The sequence below is a fragment of the Cherax quadricarinatus genome, chromosome 68 (assembly GCF_038502225.1).
Source record: "Cherax quadricarinatus isolate ZL_2023a chromosome 68, ASM3850222v1, whole genome shotgun sequence".
NCBI lineage: Eukaryota > Metazoa > Arthropoda > Malacostraca > Decapoda > Parastacidae > Cherax > Cherax quadricarinatus.
Window position 1 is genome coordinate 11,473,471 of NC_091359.1, and position 14,930 is coordinate 11,488,400.

Here is a 14,930-nt window from a genome sequence, read left to right on the forward strand (position 1 = left end):
GAACAAGCGACAGACTGTGGCATAAGCTCTCGCTTTACACAGCGAGGGTCCGGGTTCGATACCAGGCAAAAGGGTGGAAACATTAGACGTGTTTCCTTACACCGGTTGTCTATGTTCACCCATCAGTAAAATGGTTATCTGGGTGTTAGTCGGCTGGTGTGGGTCGCATCCTGGGACAAAACTGACCTGATTTGCCCGAAGTGTTCTGAATAACAAGCTGATTTCTATATAGTAGTTTGCTATTGCTGTCAGCTAGGCCTGTATACCTTGTACATGTACTTGTAGTAAATAAAGATATTATTATTATTATTATTATTATTATTATTATTATTATTATTATTATAACTAATCTGAGTGATTCTCCTCTGACATCCGCACAAGTCACTGGTTATCCATAACATTACTTCTAAGTAAATCAAATGTTTTAATGTTCTTGATGACTGAATACCAGAATATTATCATAACTAATGAACCCTCAAGTAGACAGCTTATAACTGCAGAAATTATGGGCTGTTTCCTTTCTGATATGAAGCTGAAATTTCGATGAATCCTGATAATTTTCTACATTACTTAATAAATATAAACTTCATGATTATAATCCTCTAAAATTCCCTATGAAATCCTCGTTAAAGGCCGATCCAAATCACCAACGCAAATTATAGCAGACTATAAGAAGAGCATCAGCTACTCGCAGCCTCCCACATTAAAGAGATAGGCTGCAGAACAAGGTTTTACTGGGACATGTTTCGCTCTGTGTAGATGCAGCTTTATGTACTTACGACTTGATAAATCTTTCTAACACAACAACGCATTGTTGTAACATATGCTTGTTCAGCAACCTGTGTTTTCTTCAATACTCTCGATATTATGCTCTTCAGAGGCAGCCCTCCATAACTACACACACACACACACACACACACACACACACACACACACACACACACACACACACACACACACACGTACGTACGTACGTACGTACGCGTATACGTATGTTCCAACGTACGTGCATTGGTATATACATTCGTACGTTTGTACTTACGACTGTATTACTGACATCTTACCTGTCACCAGCACCACTTTACCACCGAAAAGCGATGATGACATTCTGACAGATTGGCCTAGAAGATGCTTCTGTCGTGTCAGGTTGTAATCTGCCTCTCTTTAAATAAAGCTTTTATCTTTCGTTATCAGAAAGATTTCCAGTATAACTAGAGATAAAATGCAAATCATCATAACCATGAAACACGATAAATTAATAAATTAAACAGGGATCACATTAATGCAAATGTGCTTATATACTATATGTATGTTGTTCACTACGTTTTCTAATTATTTTTACATGATTTAATTATAGGATGTTCAGCTCCTGTAGTAATTATTAATTTTTTTTCATAGAGGTTACATACTATGTGATCAAGTGTGGTGGCTGAAAGCTGTGCGATACAAATTGGCTCATTAATTAGTTGTCTGTAATTATTTAGCTGTCTAGTCCTTTAGACTTTTATATAGCTTTCATTTATTTTTTTTAACTGTCTTATTTATATTAGTAAATTCGATAACAAGCGCTAAGCTCATAAGGGACATACAATGGTGGTGTTTTTAAAAGGTTAATCACCTGTATTAATATCTCACAATTGGGCCGACTTCTGGGCAATGCTCTACTAAAGGTTTCTAATAACTAATAATATGTAGGTCAACAAACGCTTCCTAATACAGAAATGTGAGATTCATCCTAGCCAGAAACATTTCATCCCATAGATTCTCCAGATTATTATCTAACAAGTCGGGTCTTGGGTTGAAAGCGAAGTCATTTCTCATAACCACGTAAAGTGCACCATTTCCTAGTCAATTTCTTTTCGAAAGTTAGGTGTTGTACGTTTCAGTTTTGACTGACGTTAGTCACAGCGTCATTTACCCAAGAAAATATTAGTGAAAATAATATTGCCGATACTGTATGGAGTTCCACAAGGATGTATCTTGGTGCTCACTGCTCTTCTTGTGCTATATGAATTTCATGCTCATTAATGCAAGATCTTGTTGCATACAGATGACAGTGCTCACTGGGTGTCAGGTAGTCAGGGAATATAGCTAAAATACTCTCACTGGAATTGTGGTCGTGGTGTCAGTGGTTAATTTATAAATTGTCGCTGATTTTGAATAAAACTGTGGCAATACTGTTTACCTGAAAAGCAAATTTAAGTGGATAAATAATTGGAAGGTATAGCGTGATGAGGGATCCATCTCAACACCAAGATGAAGTGTCGTGGAATATGCCATGATTCGTGCATGTCAAGTGAACTAATAGTCAACATGTAACTAAAAAAATGCGTATATGACGTTAAAGTTACTAAGGCACATTGCCTACCAGCTCAAACACGCAAGACCCTATGACAGGCAGTTGCATATTGCCATATAAACTACCCCATTTCAACGTGGTACTCTAACCGAAACCTGAAAAAATGCAAAATCCTTGTAAAAAAAAAAAAAAACTAAAACTAAATCATGTATTCAAAATTTCTAACTACGAATGTCCAGATTATTTTGCTTCAGATTTAGGTAGAAGCTAAAGTCAAATCGCTTCCATTTCACGGAAATTTAATATAAATCCATTAAAGACTAGAGCTAAGGAATATGTCATAAATAAAACCGAAGAAAAAGAGGAAATTGATTTCCTGTATCACTAACGTATGTCTTGTATCTTTATAACATTATTAAAAACAACAGTTATTTTATTAGCATAAGTATTATTACTATTAATATTAATATCAGTATTAGTATTATTAATAGTAGTATTATTAATAGTAGTATTGTATAGTGACTTCGTTATCCGCATAACACCTGACGACTGGGGAGCAATTAGGACTGATACGAAGGGAATCTTCACGTATGAGTCTCCTTGAAATCAGGATATTACAAATAATTTTGGTTAAATAGAAAAGTACATCAAAATTGAAGAAAAGGTAAAAGAAATGATAGCTTTTTTTATTAATCATCTTATAAATTACCTTGTTTTTCAATTACTTTATTTTTCAGCTGATTTGTTTATAATTTTTTTATCAATACCTAATTTATCAATTATATTGTTTATAAAATTACATTGCTAATCGGTTACCTTGCTTAGAAAATACTTTTCTCAATTACTTTTCAATTACCTTTGTTTTCAATTACCTTTCTTTTCAATTACCTTACTCTTCAGTTACATTAGTTTTCAATTACTTTATTTCTCAATTATCTTATTCAATTGCTAGTTTAAAAATTATTCAGTTAAATAGCTTAAAAATTATCTTTGCCAGTTGCCTTTTTTATCAATTACCAGGTTCATAAATGACCTTTTATTGCTAGTTGCCTTTGTTATCAATTACCAGGTTCATAAATGACCTTTTATTGCTAGTTGCCTTTTTTTATCAGTTACCTTATATCTCAATTAGCCTCCTTATTTGTCGTAAATGGCAATAAATGGCAGGTCAAAGGAGTAATTGAAAATATGACTCGACATTTCCCCCATGACGCTTTGCGTTCTTTGTCTAAAAACATAAAGAAAATATTGCGTGTCACCCAGATTGTCGATAGTTTTATGAAAGCTGTGATAAATATACACGAATTGGTCTACCACGGTCAGCGTTTAATTTGCAACGAAATTAAATTTCACGATAGTGCTGAACTTACTCAATCTTAAAGCAACTTAATCCTAACGTTTATAAGGTTTGCTTAATGTAGTTAGGTTAACGTATCAATAATGCAATATATAAGTATCAGTAATGTGCTGATTCTCACTGGGGTATTGCAAAAAAAAAAGTATAATGAGGTTGACTTGGTTGAGAAAAAAACTCGCTGCCATCCAGGCCAAGAATCTATATATGGTTAGGTCATTTGAATTGTGAAGTTTGTGCTGTTCTGGCAAAACAGCTGTTGAATGAAGGATGATGAATGTTTTTCTTCTTTTAAATCACCTTAACTGCCGATGTGGGTAAAGCAAATATTTACTTACATTTCAGGTGCTTAGATTGGGTTGTGAAGTTAATTTTGGGGAAAAAAATAAAAGACAGCATTTAGTTACCCGAGTTTGTCTATCAAAGCATCAGTTAAAATATTCGAAAACTCTTAATTCTAACGCTTATAGTTATTTGACAACTCTAATTAAAATGAATGACCATGTTCGACCGGAATTAATAGTTACCCTTCCTGCAGGGATTATTAAAGCTATGAACTCTCCACGAACTTATTCGTGTGTTACCGAATGTGTAATCCAGAGATACACTGCTACAACCCACGTAAGAAGATACGGTATAAATAAAGTAACTAATTCGAAACTGATAAAGTACACTCTTCTATTTTTTGTTTTGCATCATTAGAACGTATAATATGCACTGCTTATATGCACCGAGAGGTATATATAATAGTAATAATAATTGCATGTGCATCGTATACAGACCTGGATGTCATCAATGACAATGCTGTATAGAAATCCTTTTGTTACGCAGAGCATTTCGGGCAAATTAAGTTAATTTTATCCCCAGGTGTGACCCACACCAGTCGGCTAACACCCAGATACCTATTTACTGACAGGTGAACAGGGACAGCAGGGACACACCCTAACTTTTCTACCCTTACCGAACCACGGACCTCGGTGTGTGAGCCTAGTGCTCTCGCAATGGAGCTATGTATGTACTGTGAACCCTATTCTTAGAATTAATGCTATTTTAGTGGTTCATGTGCAGGTGAAACGTTGCCTTAATTGCATCCAAGCCGCCACTAGCCTTTCAACCTAATAAACTAGCCATCCACACAAAAATACATATTACAAATCACACTGAAACGCTATAAACTCTTGCAAAATGTTCACAAGGTCTCTGAGGATCGCTGAATCATGAAGGATGACGGTATAGCTTAGAGAACAAGACTTATATGTACCTAACCTAGTAACTGGTCATATTATCTGCTGGCCAAGAGTGTGAGAGTTCCTGACTCTACACTGGTTCACCCTGTGGCTTATTGTGCTGACGAGATTTGGCTTTGTTTGTGTGGCCACGACATTATACTGTTGTGAACAATATTTTGCGCTGCCACTGCTGTCCCCCATTACTACTACTACATAACTGTTACTACCATCACTACGATTACTTCTACAACCACCATATTACTCTTATTACATTATTACTGTTACTATTACTACATTATTACTGTTAATATTACTATTACATCATTACTGTTACAATTACTACCACTGATACAAATGAGGATAATTTCAGTAATAAGGATTTCATAATCATTTGATGAAAAATATGAACAAAGTAATGAAATATGAGTGCAAAGGTGTGTTTGTGTGTAATTCCTTTGTGTGTGTGTGTGTGTGTGTGTGTGTGTGTGTGTGTGTGTGTGTGTGTGTGTGTGTGTGTGTGTGTGTGTGTGTGTGTACACACCTAGTTGTACTCGTCTAGTTGTGGTTGCAGGGGTGGAGTCATAGCTCCTGGCCCCGCCTCTTCACTGGTCGCTACTGGGTCACTCTCCCTGAACCGTGAGCTTTATCATACCTCTGCTTAAAGTGTGTGTTCGTGTGTGTGTGTGTGTGTGTGTGTGTGTGTGTGTGTGTGTGTGTGTGTGTGTGTGTGTGTGTGTGTGTGTGTGTGTGTGTGTGTAATCCCCTCGTTGTGTGCATATGTGCATGTATTTCCCTTGTTGCGTTTACTAGGTTCGAGACTCAGATTAGCTTTCTTGACTTCGATGGGCATCACTGATTTCTGGCCTTTTTGGTCTTATCGTATCTACTCTTAAAGCTGCGTATTGAGTTTACTTCCACTATTGACATTTCCACTTTTCATCCACTCTGAGACTAGTGAAATACTTCCTTGTATCCGTATGGTTCATTAGTGACTTCAGTTTGTCTCTATTTGATTGTGATCTTCTTAATTCACTCTTCTAGCTACCTATCATATTTTTTAAGATTTTATACGTCGTAATCATGTTTCCCCATGTTCTTCTCTCCACGAAGGTCATCATTTCCCCGAAATTTAAAGTGCTGCTTATATGGGGGGTTCGAAATGTTGTAAAGTGCACTACCAGAAGGTAAAGAGAGAAGACTGTTTTTGTTCCCCAGGTGTTATCCTCCCTTGGGATCTTCCTGTCCAGGAATGACAATATGTGAATGGTGTAATTGAGTGGGGTGGGTGTGGGAGGGGGATGGTTGGGTATGGGTGGTGTGAGGGGTCGTAGGTGGGGATTGGTGGGTGGTGTGAGGGGTCGTAGGTGGGGATTGGTGGGTGGTGAGTGAGGTGTGGAATGTGTTTTGAATGCAGTGTAATGGGTAGTGAAATAGTCGTTGGTAGCTAAGCTGTGGTGGATGAGAGGTGGTAGCTACGATGTACTCACCTAGTTGAGGTTGCGGGGGTCGAGTCCGAGCTCCTGGCCCCGCCTCTGCACTGATCGCTACTAGGTCACTCTCCCTGAGCCGTGAGCTTTATCATACCTCTGCTTAAAGCTATGTATGGATCCTGCCTCCACTACATCGCTTCCCAAACTATTCCACTTACTGACTACTCTGTGGCTGAAGAAATACTTCCTAACATCCCTGTGATTCATCTGTGTCTTCAACTTCCAACTGTGTCCCCTTGTTACTGTGATGGGTGAGGTGTGGTAGCTAAGCTGTGGTGGGTGAGGTAGCTACGCTGTGGTGGGTGAGGTGTGCTAGCAACGCTGTGGTGGGTGAGGTGTGCTAGCTACGCTGTGGTGGGTGAGGTGTTGTAGCTAAGCTATGGTGGGTGAAGTACGCTAGCTACGCTGTGGTGAGTGAGGTGTGCTAGCTTCGCTGTGGTGGGTGAGGTGTAGCTAAGCTATGGTGGGTGAAGTACGCTAGCTATGCTGTGGTGGGTGAGGTGTGCTAGCTACGCTGTGGTGGGTGAAGTGTCCTAGCTACACTGTGGTGGGTGAGGTGTCCTAGCTACACTGTGATGGGTGAGGTGTCCTAGCTACACTGTGGTGGGTGAGGTGTGCTAGCTGCGCTGTGGTGGGTGAGGTGTAGCTAAGCTATTGTGGGTGAAGTACGCTAGCTATGCTGTGGTGGGTGAGGTGTGCTAGCTACGCTGTGGTGGGTGAGGTGTCCTAGCTACACTGTGGTGGGTGATGTGTCCTAGCTACGCTGTGGTGGGTGAGGTGTTCTAGCTACACTGTGTTGGATGAGGTGTCCTAGCTGCACTGTGGTGGGTGAGGTGTCCTAGCTACACTGGTGGGTGAGGTGTCCTAGCTACACTGTGATGGGTGAGGTGTCCTAACTACACTGTGGTGGATAGGGTAGATCCAGTTCCTTGTACCAGGAACAAGTCTTAACCCTCCCTCTTTTTTTCCTACGTAATCCTACTATTTACTGCTGGAACAGTCTTGAAAAAATTACGTTCACCTCAGTGTTGCTGTACGTGTTTTCGACTTTATTATTAATATTTTTATTAGTATTAATGTGGAGGTGTTAATCTCATAAGGATCAAATAGCACCTGTGGAATGATAATCTGGTTTGATCCGCGGAAAGGGAGGACAGAGTCATTTTCTTGAATTCAAGAGGTCTTCACCAGCATCAAGGAACCCCTCTCCTCCACCCCCCCTCTCTTGAAGGAGTCTAGTACAACAGCACAACAGCGAGAGAGAGAGAGAGAGAGAGAGAGAGAGAGAGAAAGAGAGAAAGATAGGAGAGAGAGAACGAACAAAAAACGTAAGGCATTTTTTTTCGTACATCAGTGTCTTGCGACCTTTATATTACCATGAATTACCTTGCCAATCAACTTGCTTTCTTTTTCTAGCAGTTTGCATGCTAAAACAAAAAAATCTAAAGTGGTGAGTATCAACGTCAGTGACAAAGCAAATTCTGGTTTTCACATCGTTGCCCCAAATCTCGAGTGAAAATATTATCACAGGATGGAGATAAATGAGGGAAAAATTCCAACACGGTGTGGGCGAAACGTGGTCGGTAAAGGATTTTTTTTTCTCTTGTTTCCAGCACTATACGTTGTGTGATTATTGCTAAAAATTTGGTCTTTTGATCAAATTTTTAAGTTTGACGCAATTTTTTGATGTTTTACATTCATTATCATAGGTATTTTTTTTTTCAAATATGAAAAATTTCTTATGTAGTTAATTTTCAAAAAAAAAAAAAATATTAGAATTTTCAGTTTAATTTCGTAACAGAAATAGCCAACAACTTCAGTTTAAATTAAGTAAAATTAAATATGTAATTAGAGAATAAAAAAAATTAATTTTGATTTCACACCATCAGAAAATAATATCTACTAATCAAGTTGTTTGTATAAAAAGCAACCTATGCCCTTGTTTTTTATGCCATTTAAGAGTCTTATTTGCTGGTGAAAGTTGACACTCAAGCTTAGTAGTGCAGAACAAGCTACTTGGGGTTGTGAATCTTTAGCACATTTCTATGTGCTAAAGAGTTTGAAATCTTAATTGTGTGGATGAATGGTATACAATACCGACACGTGCAACAGAATGGTATTTAATACCGACAAGAATTAGACACGTGCAACATTTGGGTATCTTTATATGTAGACGCTTCGCCATCCAGTGACTTCATCAGTACAAATACAAACTCAAGGTCATAATGTGAAGATTGTTGAACTTCAGATTCTTCAAGACTTCGGTGGTCTTCACAAGCTCCAAGGTTGAGGGACCGATCACCTCGTCTTTGTATACAGTTCTACAGTTTTCCCATTATGTCCTTAAATTTGTATTGATAAAGCCACTGGATGGCGGAACGTCTACTAATAAAAATACCCCATATGTTGCACATGTTTAATTCTTCATCCTTAGTAATAAACAAATCACCTTTATACTTAAAAAGTTATTATATCGAAGTTCGACATATATATATATATATATATATATATATATATATATATATATATATATATATATATATATATATATATATATATATATATATATATATATATATATATATATATATATATATATATATATATATATATATATATATATATATATATATATATATATTTATTATCACACTGGCCGATTCCCACCAAGGCAGGGTGGCCCGAAAAAGAAAAACTTTCACCATCATTCACTCCATCACTGTCTTGCCAGAAGGGTGCTTTACACTACAGTTTTTAAACTGCAACATTAACACCCCTCCTTCAGAGTGCAGGCACTGTACTTCCCATCTCCAGGACTCAAGTCCGGCCTGCCGGTTTCCCTGAATCCCTTCATAAATGTTACTTTGCTCACACTCCAACAGCACGTCAAGTATTAAAAACCATTTGTCTCCATTCACTCCTATCAAACACGCTCACGCATGCCTGCTGGAAGTCCAAGCCCCTCGCACACAAAACCTCCTTTACCCCCTCCCTCCAACCCTTCCTAGGCCGACCCCTACCCCGCCTTCCTTCCACTACAGACTGATACACTCTTGAAGTCATTCTGTTTCGCTCCATTCTCTCTACATGTCCGAACCACCTCAACAACCCTTCCTCAGCCCTCTGGACAACAGTTTTGGTAATCCCGCACCTCCTCCTAACTTCCAAACTACGAATTCTCTGCATTATATTCACACCACACATTGCCCTCAGACATGACATCTCCACTGCCTCCAGCCTTCTCCTCGCTGCAACATTCATCACCCATGCTTCACACCCATATAAGAGCGTTGGTAAAACTATACTCTCATACATTCCCCTCTTTGCCTCCAAGGACAAAGTTCTTTGTCTCCACAGACTCCTAAGTGCACCACTCACTCTTTTTCCCTCATCAATTCTATGATTCACCTCATCTTTCATAGACCCATCCGCTGACACGTCCACTCCCAAATATCTGAATACGTTCACCTCCTCCATACTCTCTCCCTCCAATCTGATATTCAATCTTTCATCACCTAATCTTTTTGTTATCCTCATAACCTTACTCTTTCCTGTATTCACCTTTAATTTTCTTCTTTTGCACACCCTACCAAATTCATCCACTAATCTCTGCAGCTTCTCTTCAGAATCTCCCAAGAGCACAGTGTCATCAGCAAAGAGCAGCTGTGACAACTCCCACTTTGTGTGTGATTCTTTATCTTTTAACTCCACGCCTCTTGCCAAGACCCTCGCATTTACTTCTCTTACAACCCCATCTATAAATATATTAAACAACCACGGTGACATCACACATCCTTGTCTAAGGCCTACTTTTACTGGGAAAAAATTTCCCTCTTTCCTACATACTCTAACTTGAGCCTCACTATCCTCGTAAAAACTCTTCACTGCTTTCAGTAACCTACCTCCTACACCATACACTTGCAACATCTGCCACATTGCCCCCCTATCCACCCTGTCATACGCCTTTTCCAAATCCATAAATGCCACAAAGACCTCTTTAGCCTTATCTAAATACTGTTCACTTATATGTTTCACTGTAAACACCTGGTCCATACACCCCCTACCTTTCCTAAAGCCTCCTTGTTCATCTGCTATGCTATTCTCCGTCTTACTCTTAATTCTTTCAATTATAACTCTACCATACACTTTACCAGGTACACTCAACAGACTTATCCCCCTATAATTTTTGCACTCTCTTTTATCCCCTTTGCCTTTATACAAAGGAACTATGCATGCTCTCTGCCAATCCCTAGGTACCTTACCCTCTTCCATACATTTATTAAATAAATAAATAAATAAATAAATATATATATATATATATATATATATATATATATATATATATATATATATATATATATATATATATATATATATAATATAATATATATATTTTTTTTTTTTTTTTTTTTTTTTTTTTTTTTTTTTTTTTTTTTTTTTTTTTTTTTTTTTTTTTTTTTTTTTTTTTTTTTTTTTTTTTTTTGCAAATGTATAGTAAGAAACGGGAATTCAGGAGTTACCTTTCTGAGAGGGATGGGGGTACCCTCAAACTGTTGAAAAGCTCTTGATTAAAGGAAGTGGAGCTACCCCCACTCGCCTTTCTCCGATCAAACCTCATTTCTTTCCTGAAGGAGCTTAGAGTACTTATGATTTTAGTAGCAATAGCAAGAATTAGTTTTTCATGGTAAAATATAGTCTTTGCCGAGGGAACACTGCGCGCTTGATGGTGCCAGCAAGGTGTGTAGGTAATCAGAGAACGTTTCTGAGGCCAGTGGTTATTCTAAACTCGTTTCGGTATTTCAGGGTCATTGGGTATAGCTCTTTGTGATTGTGCTTCCTTCTTCGTATCTGCCTCTTAGCACTCATCTCCTCCTGCTTCTCTCAGTTCTCAGGTCTCTCTCTCTCCCACCTATATACAAACTTTTTTTTTTTAAAACCATAAAGGAGGACCACTGCAACAGGCCTGTTGGCCCAAACTGGGCAGGTTCAGTAGGGGCCAGAATCTCGCCCAGACCATGTCACCACATTCCCGCGTCACAGACTACCTACCTACCTTCTCCCAGGCTCCAGCAGCTGAACAGGAGAGCAAAAAATTCTTTGTCCCACCTCCCTCCCCTACCAGATCTCTCAGCCAGCATCCTCATCCCATCCCTCCTTCAGAAACAAGAGAGCCGCCCTATCCACACTCACCACCCATAACTTGCACACCATGCCTTCTGCCCAGCAGCATCCCAACGACACTCCCAATCCCTTCACCAAGACATCCACCCCTGATTACTAGAACACAACCCGTCACTACCCAACACCTCTATTTCACAAGGAAAGATAAAAAAAAAAAGTGAAGTAAAAGCGATCTAGCATACCTTAAGTTGTGAGGATAAAGTTACCGTCTTGCTATTGGAGTAAGGAGGATAGAGACCTTACATCTCCACCGTCCCTGATGCTGAATGACCCACTCAGATTAAGTAATTTCATAAGATTATGAATAATGTTTAAGAAAATATTCAGAAAACCAACAAGTAACTGCTCCTACGAGCACTATTCTTCACATCATGGTAGAATTAAACTTTCTGTATTCTGAGTCGTGTGTTTGAGAGCTCTGTGTATTTGCAGCCCAGAAGACGAAGATGAAAGTATGAAGACAGCAAATAACCTAAGGTTGCCACCGTTAACGAAAGAAGAAAATGAAGCCATAACCGTTGATAATTAAAGATTATTATCATATGAAACTCTACTCCTAGAGATCTGCTTTAAGCAGATCTCTAGGAGTAGAGATTTAGGGAATTGGATCTGTGCTCCAGTTCCCCGAATTAAGCCTGAATGCCTTCCACATTCCCCCCCCCCCCAGGCGCTGTATAATCCTCCGGGTTTAGCGCTTCCCCCTTGATTATAATAATAATAATAAATGCTTTAAACAGACTGAGAGATTACTCTTAATTGTTACTGTTTAGACAACATGCAGCTTAATAACTCTCGTGCAGTTGGTAGAAATTTAAACCTAACGAATCAACTGACAGGAAACATCATACAATACACAAGTGAACATATAAATAAAAAGCTAATAGCAAAAATGAAAGGAGAAAAACTAATGCAATGCAAAATCATAGTAAAAATATTATGAATAGACATTAGACTAAAAAGTTAACATCTCAAATTATTGTTTCAAGAACAAGAGACTACAGTTTTTTCTTTATATTCATTATAACATTCAAACACAACACAAACTTTCCGCACTATTCACTCAGGTGTCCTCTACCGTCATTACCTCCGCACTATTCACTCAGGTGTCCTCTACCGTCATTACCTCCGCACTATTCACTCAGGTGTCCTCTACCGTCATTACCTCCGCACTATTCACTCAGGTGTCCTCTACCGTCATTACCTCCGCACTATTCACTCAGGTGTCCTCTACCGTCATTACCTCCGCACTATTCACTCAGGTGTCCTCTACCGTCATTACCTCCGCACTATTCACTCAGGTGTCCTCTACCGTCATTACCTCCGCACTATTCACTCAGGTGTCCTCTACCGTCATTACCTCCGCACTATTCACTCAGGTGTCCTCTACCGTCATTACCTCCGCACTATTCACTCAGGTGTCCTCTACCGTCATTACCTCCGCACTATTCACTCAGGTGTCCTCTACCGTCATTACCTCAGACACTACACACTGGCTCACACCGGGAATAATTCTCTTGGTTACAAGGAACATTAGTGACCATACGTACGTGTATAAGTACCATTCTTACCTTGAGTTAATGATTACTTCCTGTTAACCCTTGCGTAGTCGGTATCCAAACAGGTTTTTTTTTTTTTTTAAATGTGTGTTATACATTAAGTTTTACACGAAAAGTCCCACGTTCATGTTTGTGCCTTTAAAATAAATAATCGCTGACCTAAATATATAATGTGTCGTGGCGAATAGGTAAAACTTGAGATTTTGGCTTATATAGCAGCACTCTTCTTGCCGAATAAGGCAAGCGAAAATTAAACCATACCCCCGGCCGGGATTGAACCCGCGGTCATAGAGTCTCAAAACTCCAGCCCGTCGCGTTAGCCACTAGACCAGCTAGCTGGTCTAGTGGCTAACGCGACGGGCTGGAGTTTTGAGACTCTATGACCGCGGGTTCAATCCCGGCCGGGGGTACGGTTTATTTGCAATCGTGTCATTACGATTTCTTGAGTCAAGCGAAAATTTGTGTATGCAATGATTTCTCAAAAATCATTCTGAACCTAACGAAAAAAATATAATTGTTTATTATTAAATTATTGTAATTTTATCTAAAATATATTTAGTCGGATTAGGCTAAATTGAATTTCGCTTGTTATAATAATGTTAGGTAAGTTTTGTAAGGTTCTTTTGGTACAAAATTATTAATTTTTACATTAACATAAATGAAAAAAACACATCTTTAAACGTATAAGAGAATTTTTTTTTAGAAAAGGCTTAATTTCAAATGAGTTCTTTGTAATTGACCAGTTCTACCTATTCGGCACGACATTATATATATATATATATATATATATATATATATATATATATATATATATATATATATATATATGTATATATATATATTTATATATTTATTTATAGTAATGTTGGTAGGGTCCACCTTTAGTGTAAATTGTGGGACCAAATGCCTGGGAGAAATGGATAAAAAGGCTTCGAGAAAAAATATTTGAATTTCTTCCTTGAATATATGTATATATATAACATATACATAATTTATATTTTAAAGACGCAAAACAAACACAACTGTGTCCTTCGGTCTCTGTTTTGATATACTCTACAACGTAGAAGCAAATGGCTTCAGTTCAGCCCACTTGACGCACATCCTTCCCTAAGGTAACCCATTTTTTGCTATGTCCATCGACCCTCAGGAGTTCTAAACTAGGCGAGCGAGACTTCCTTATGAATTCCATTCTGCAAAAAAATTTAATCTTTGTTTTGATAATTTGTTGGTCACAGGCCAAGCTACCAGTCAGACTTGGTGGGCACAGGCCAAGCTATCAGTCGGACTTGTTGGTCACAGGCCAAGCTATCAGTCAGACTTGGTGGGCACAGGCCAAGCTATCAGTCAGACTTGGTGGGCACAGGCCAAGCTACCAGTCAGACTTGTTGGTCACAGGCCAAGCTATCAGTCAGACTTGTTGGTCACAGGCCAAGCTACCAGTCAGACTTGTTGGTCACAGGCCAAGCTACCAGTCAGACTTGTTGGTCACAGGCCAAGCTACCAGACAGACTTGTTGGTCACAGGCCAAGCTACCAGTCAGACTTGGTGGGCACAGGCCAGGCTACCAGTCAGACTTGGTGGGCACAGGCCAAGCTACCAGTCAGACTTGGTGGGCACAGGCCAAGCTACCAGTCAGACTTCGTGGGCACAGACCAAGCTACTAGTCAGACTTGGGCACAGACCAAGCTACTAGTCAGACTTGGTGGGCACAGGCCAAGCTACCAGTCAGACTTGTTGGGCACAGACCAAGCTACTAGTCAGACTTGGTGGGCACAGGCCACGCTACCAGTCAGACTTGGTGGGCACAGGCCAAGCTACCAG

General features: G+C 39.0%; 3 protein-coding genes across 4 annotated transcripts in view; 2 read left to right on the plus strand and 1 right to left on the minus strand.

Annotated features, from left to right (window-relative positions):
• The window catches only part of LOC128697757 ((3R)-3-hydroxyacyl-CoA dehydrogenase-like), a 20,323-nt gene extending 19,169 nt beyond the window's left edge, over positions 1-1,154 (minus strand). Inside the window, exon 1 of the mRNA XM_053789653.2 lies at positions 1,065-1,154. Within this exon, the coding sequence (XP_053645628.2) occupies positions 1,065-1,107 (43 nt within the window). The 5' untranslated portion in view covers positions 1,108-1,154. The remainder of the gene's footprint in view (positions 1-1,064) is intronic.
• Positions 1-14,930, plus strand: part of LOC138854763 (uncharacterized) — a 593,204-nt gene that overhangs the window by 475,451 nt on the left and 102,823 nt on the right. The gene's annotated exons all lie outside the window — the stretch shown is intronic.
• The window catches only part of LOC128697611 (uncharacterized), a 230,879-nt gene that overhangs the window by 93,950 nt on the left and 121,999 nt on the right, over positions 1-14,930 (plus strand). The gene's annotated exons all lie outside the window — the stretch shown is intronic.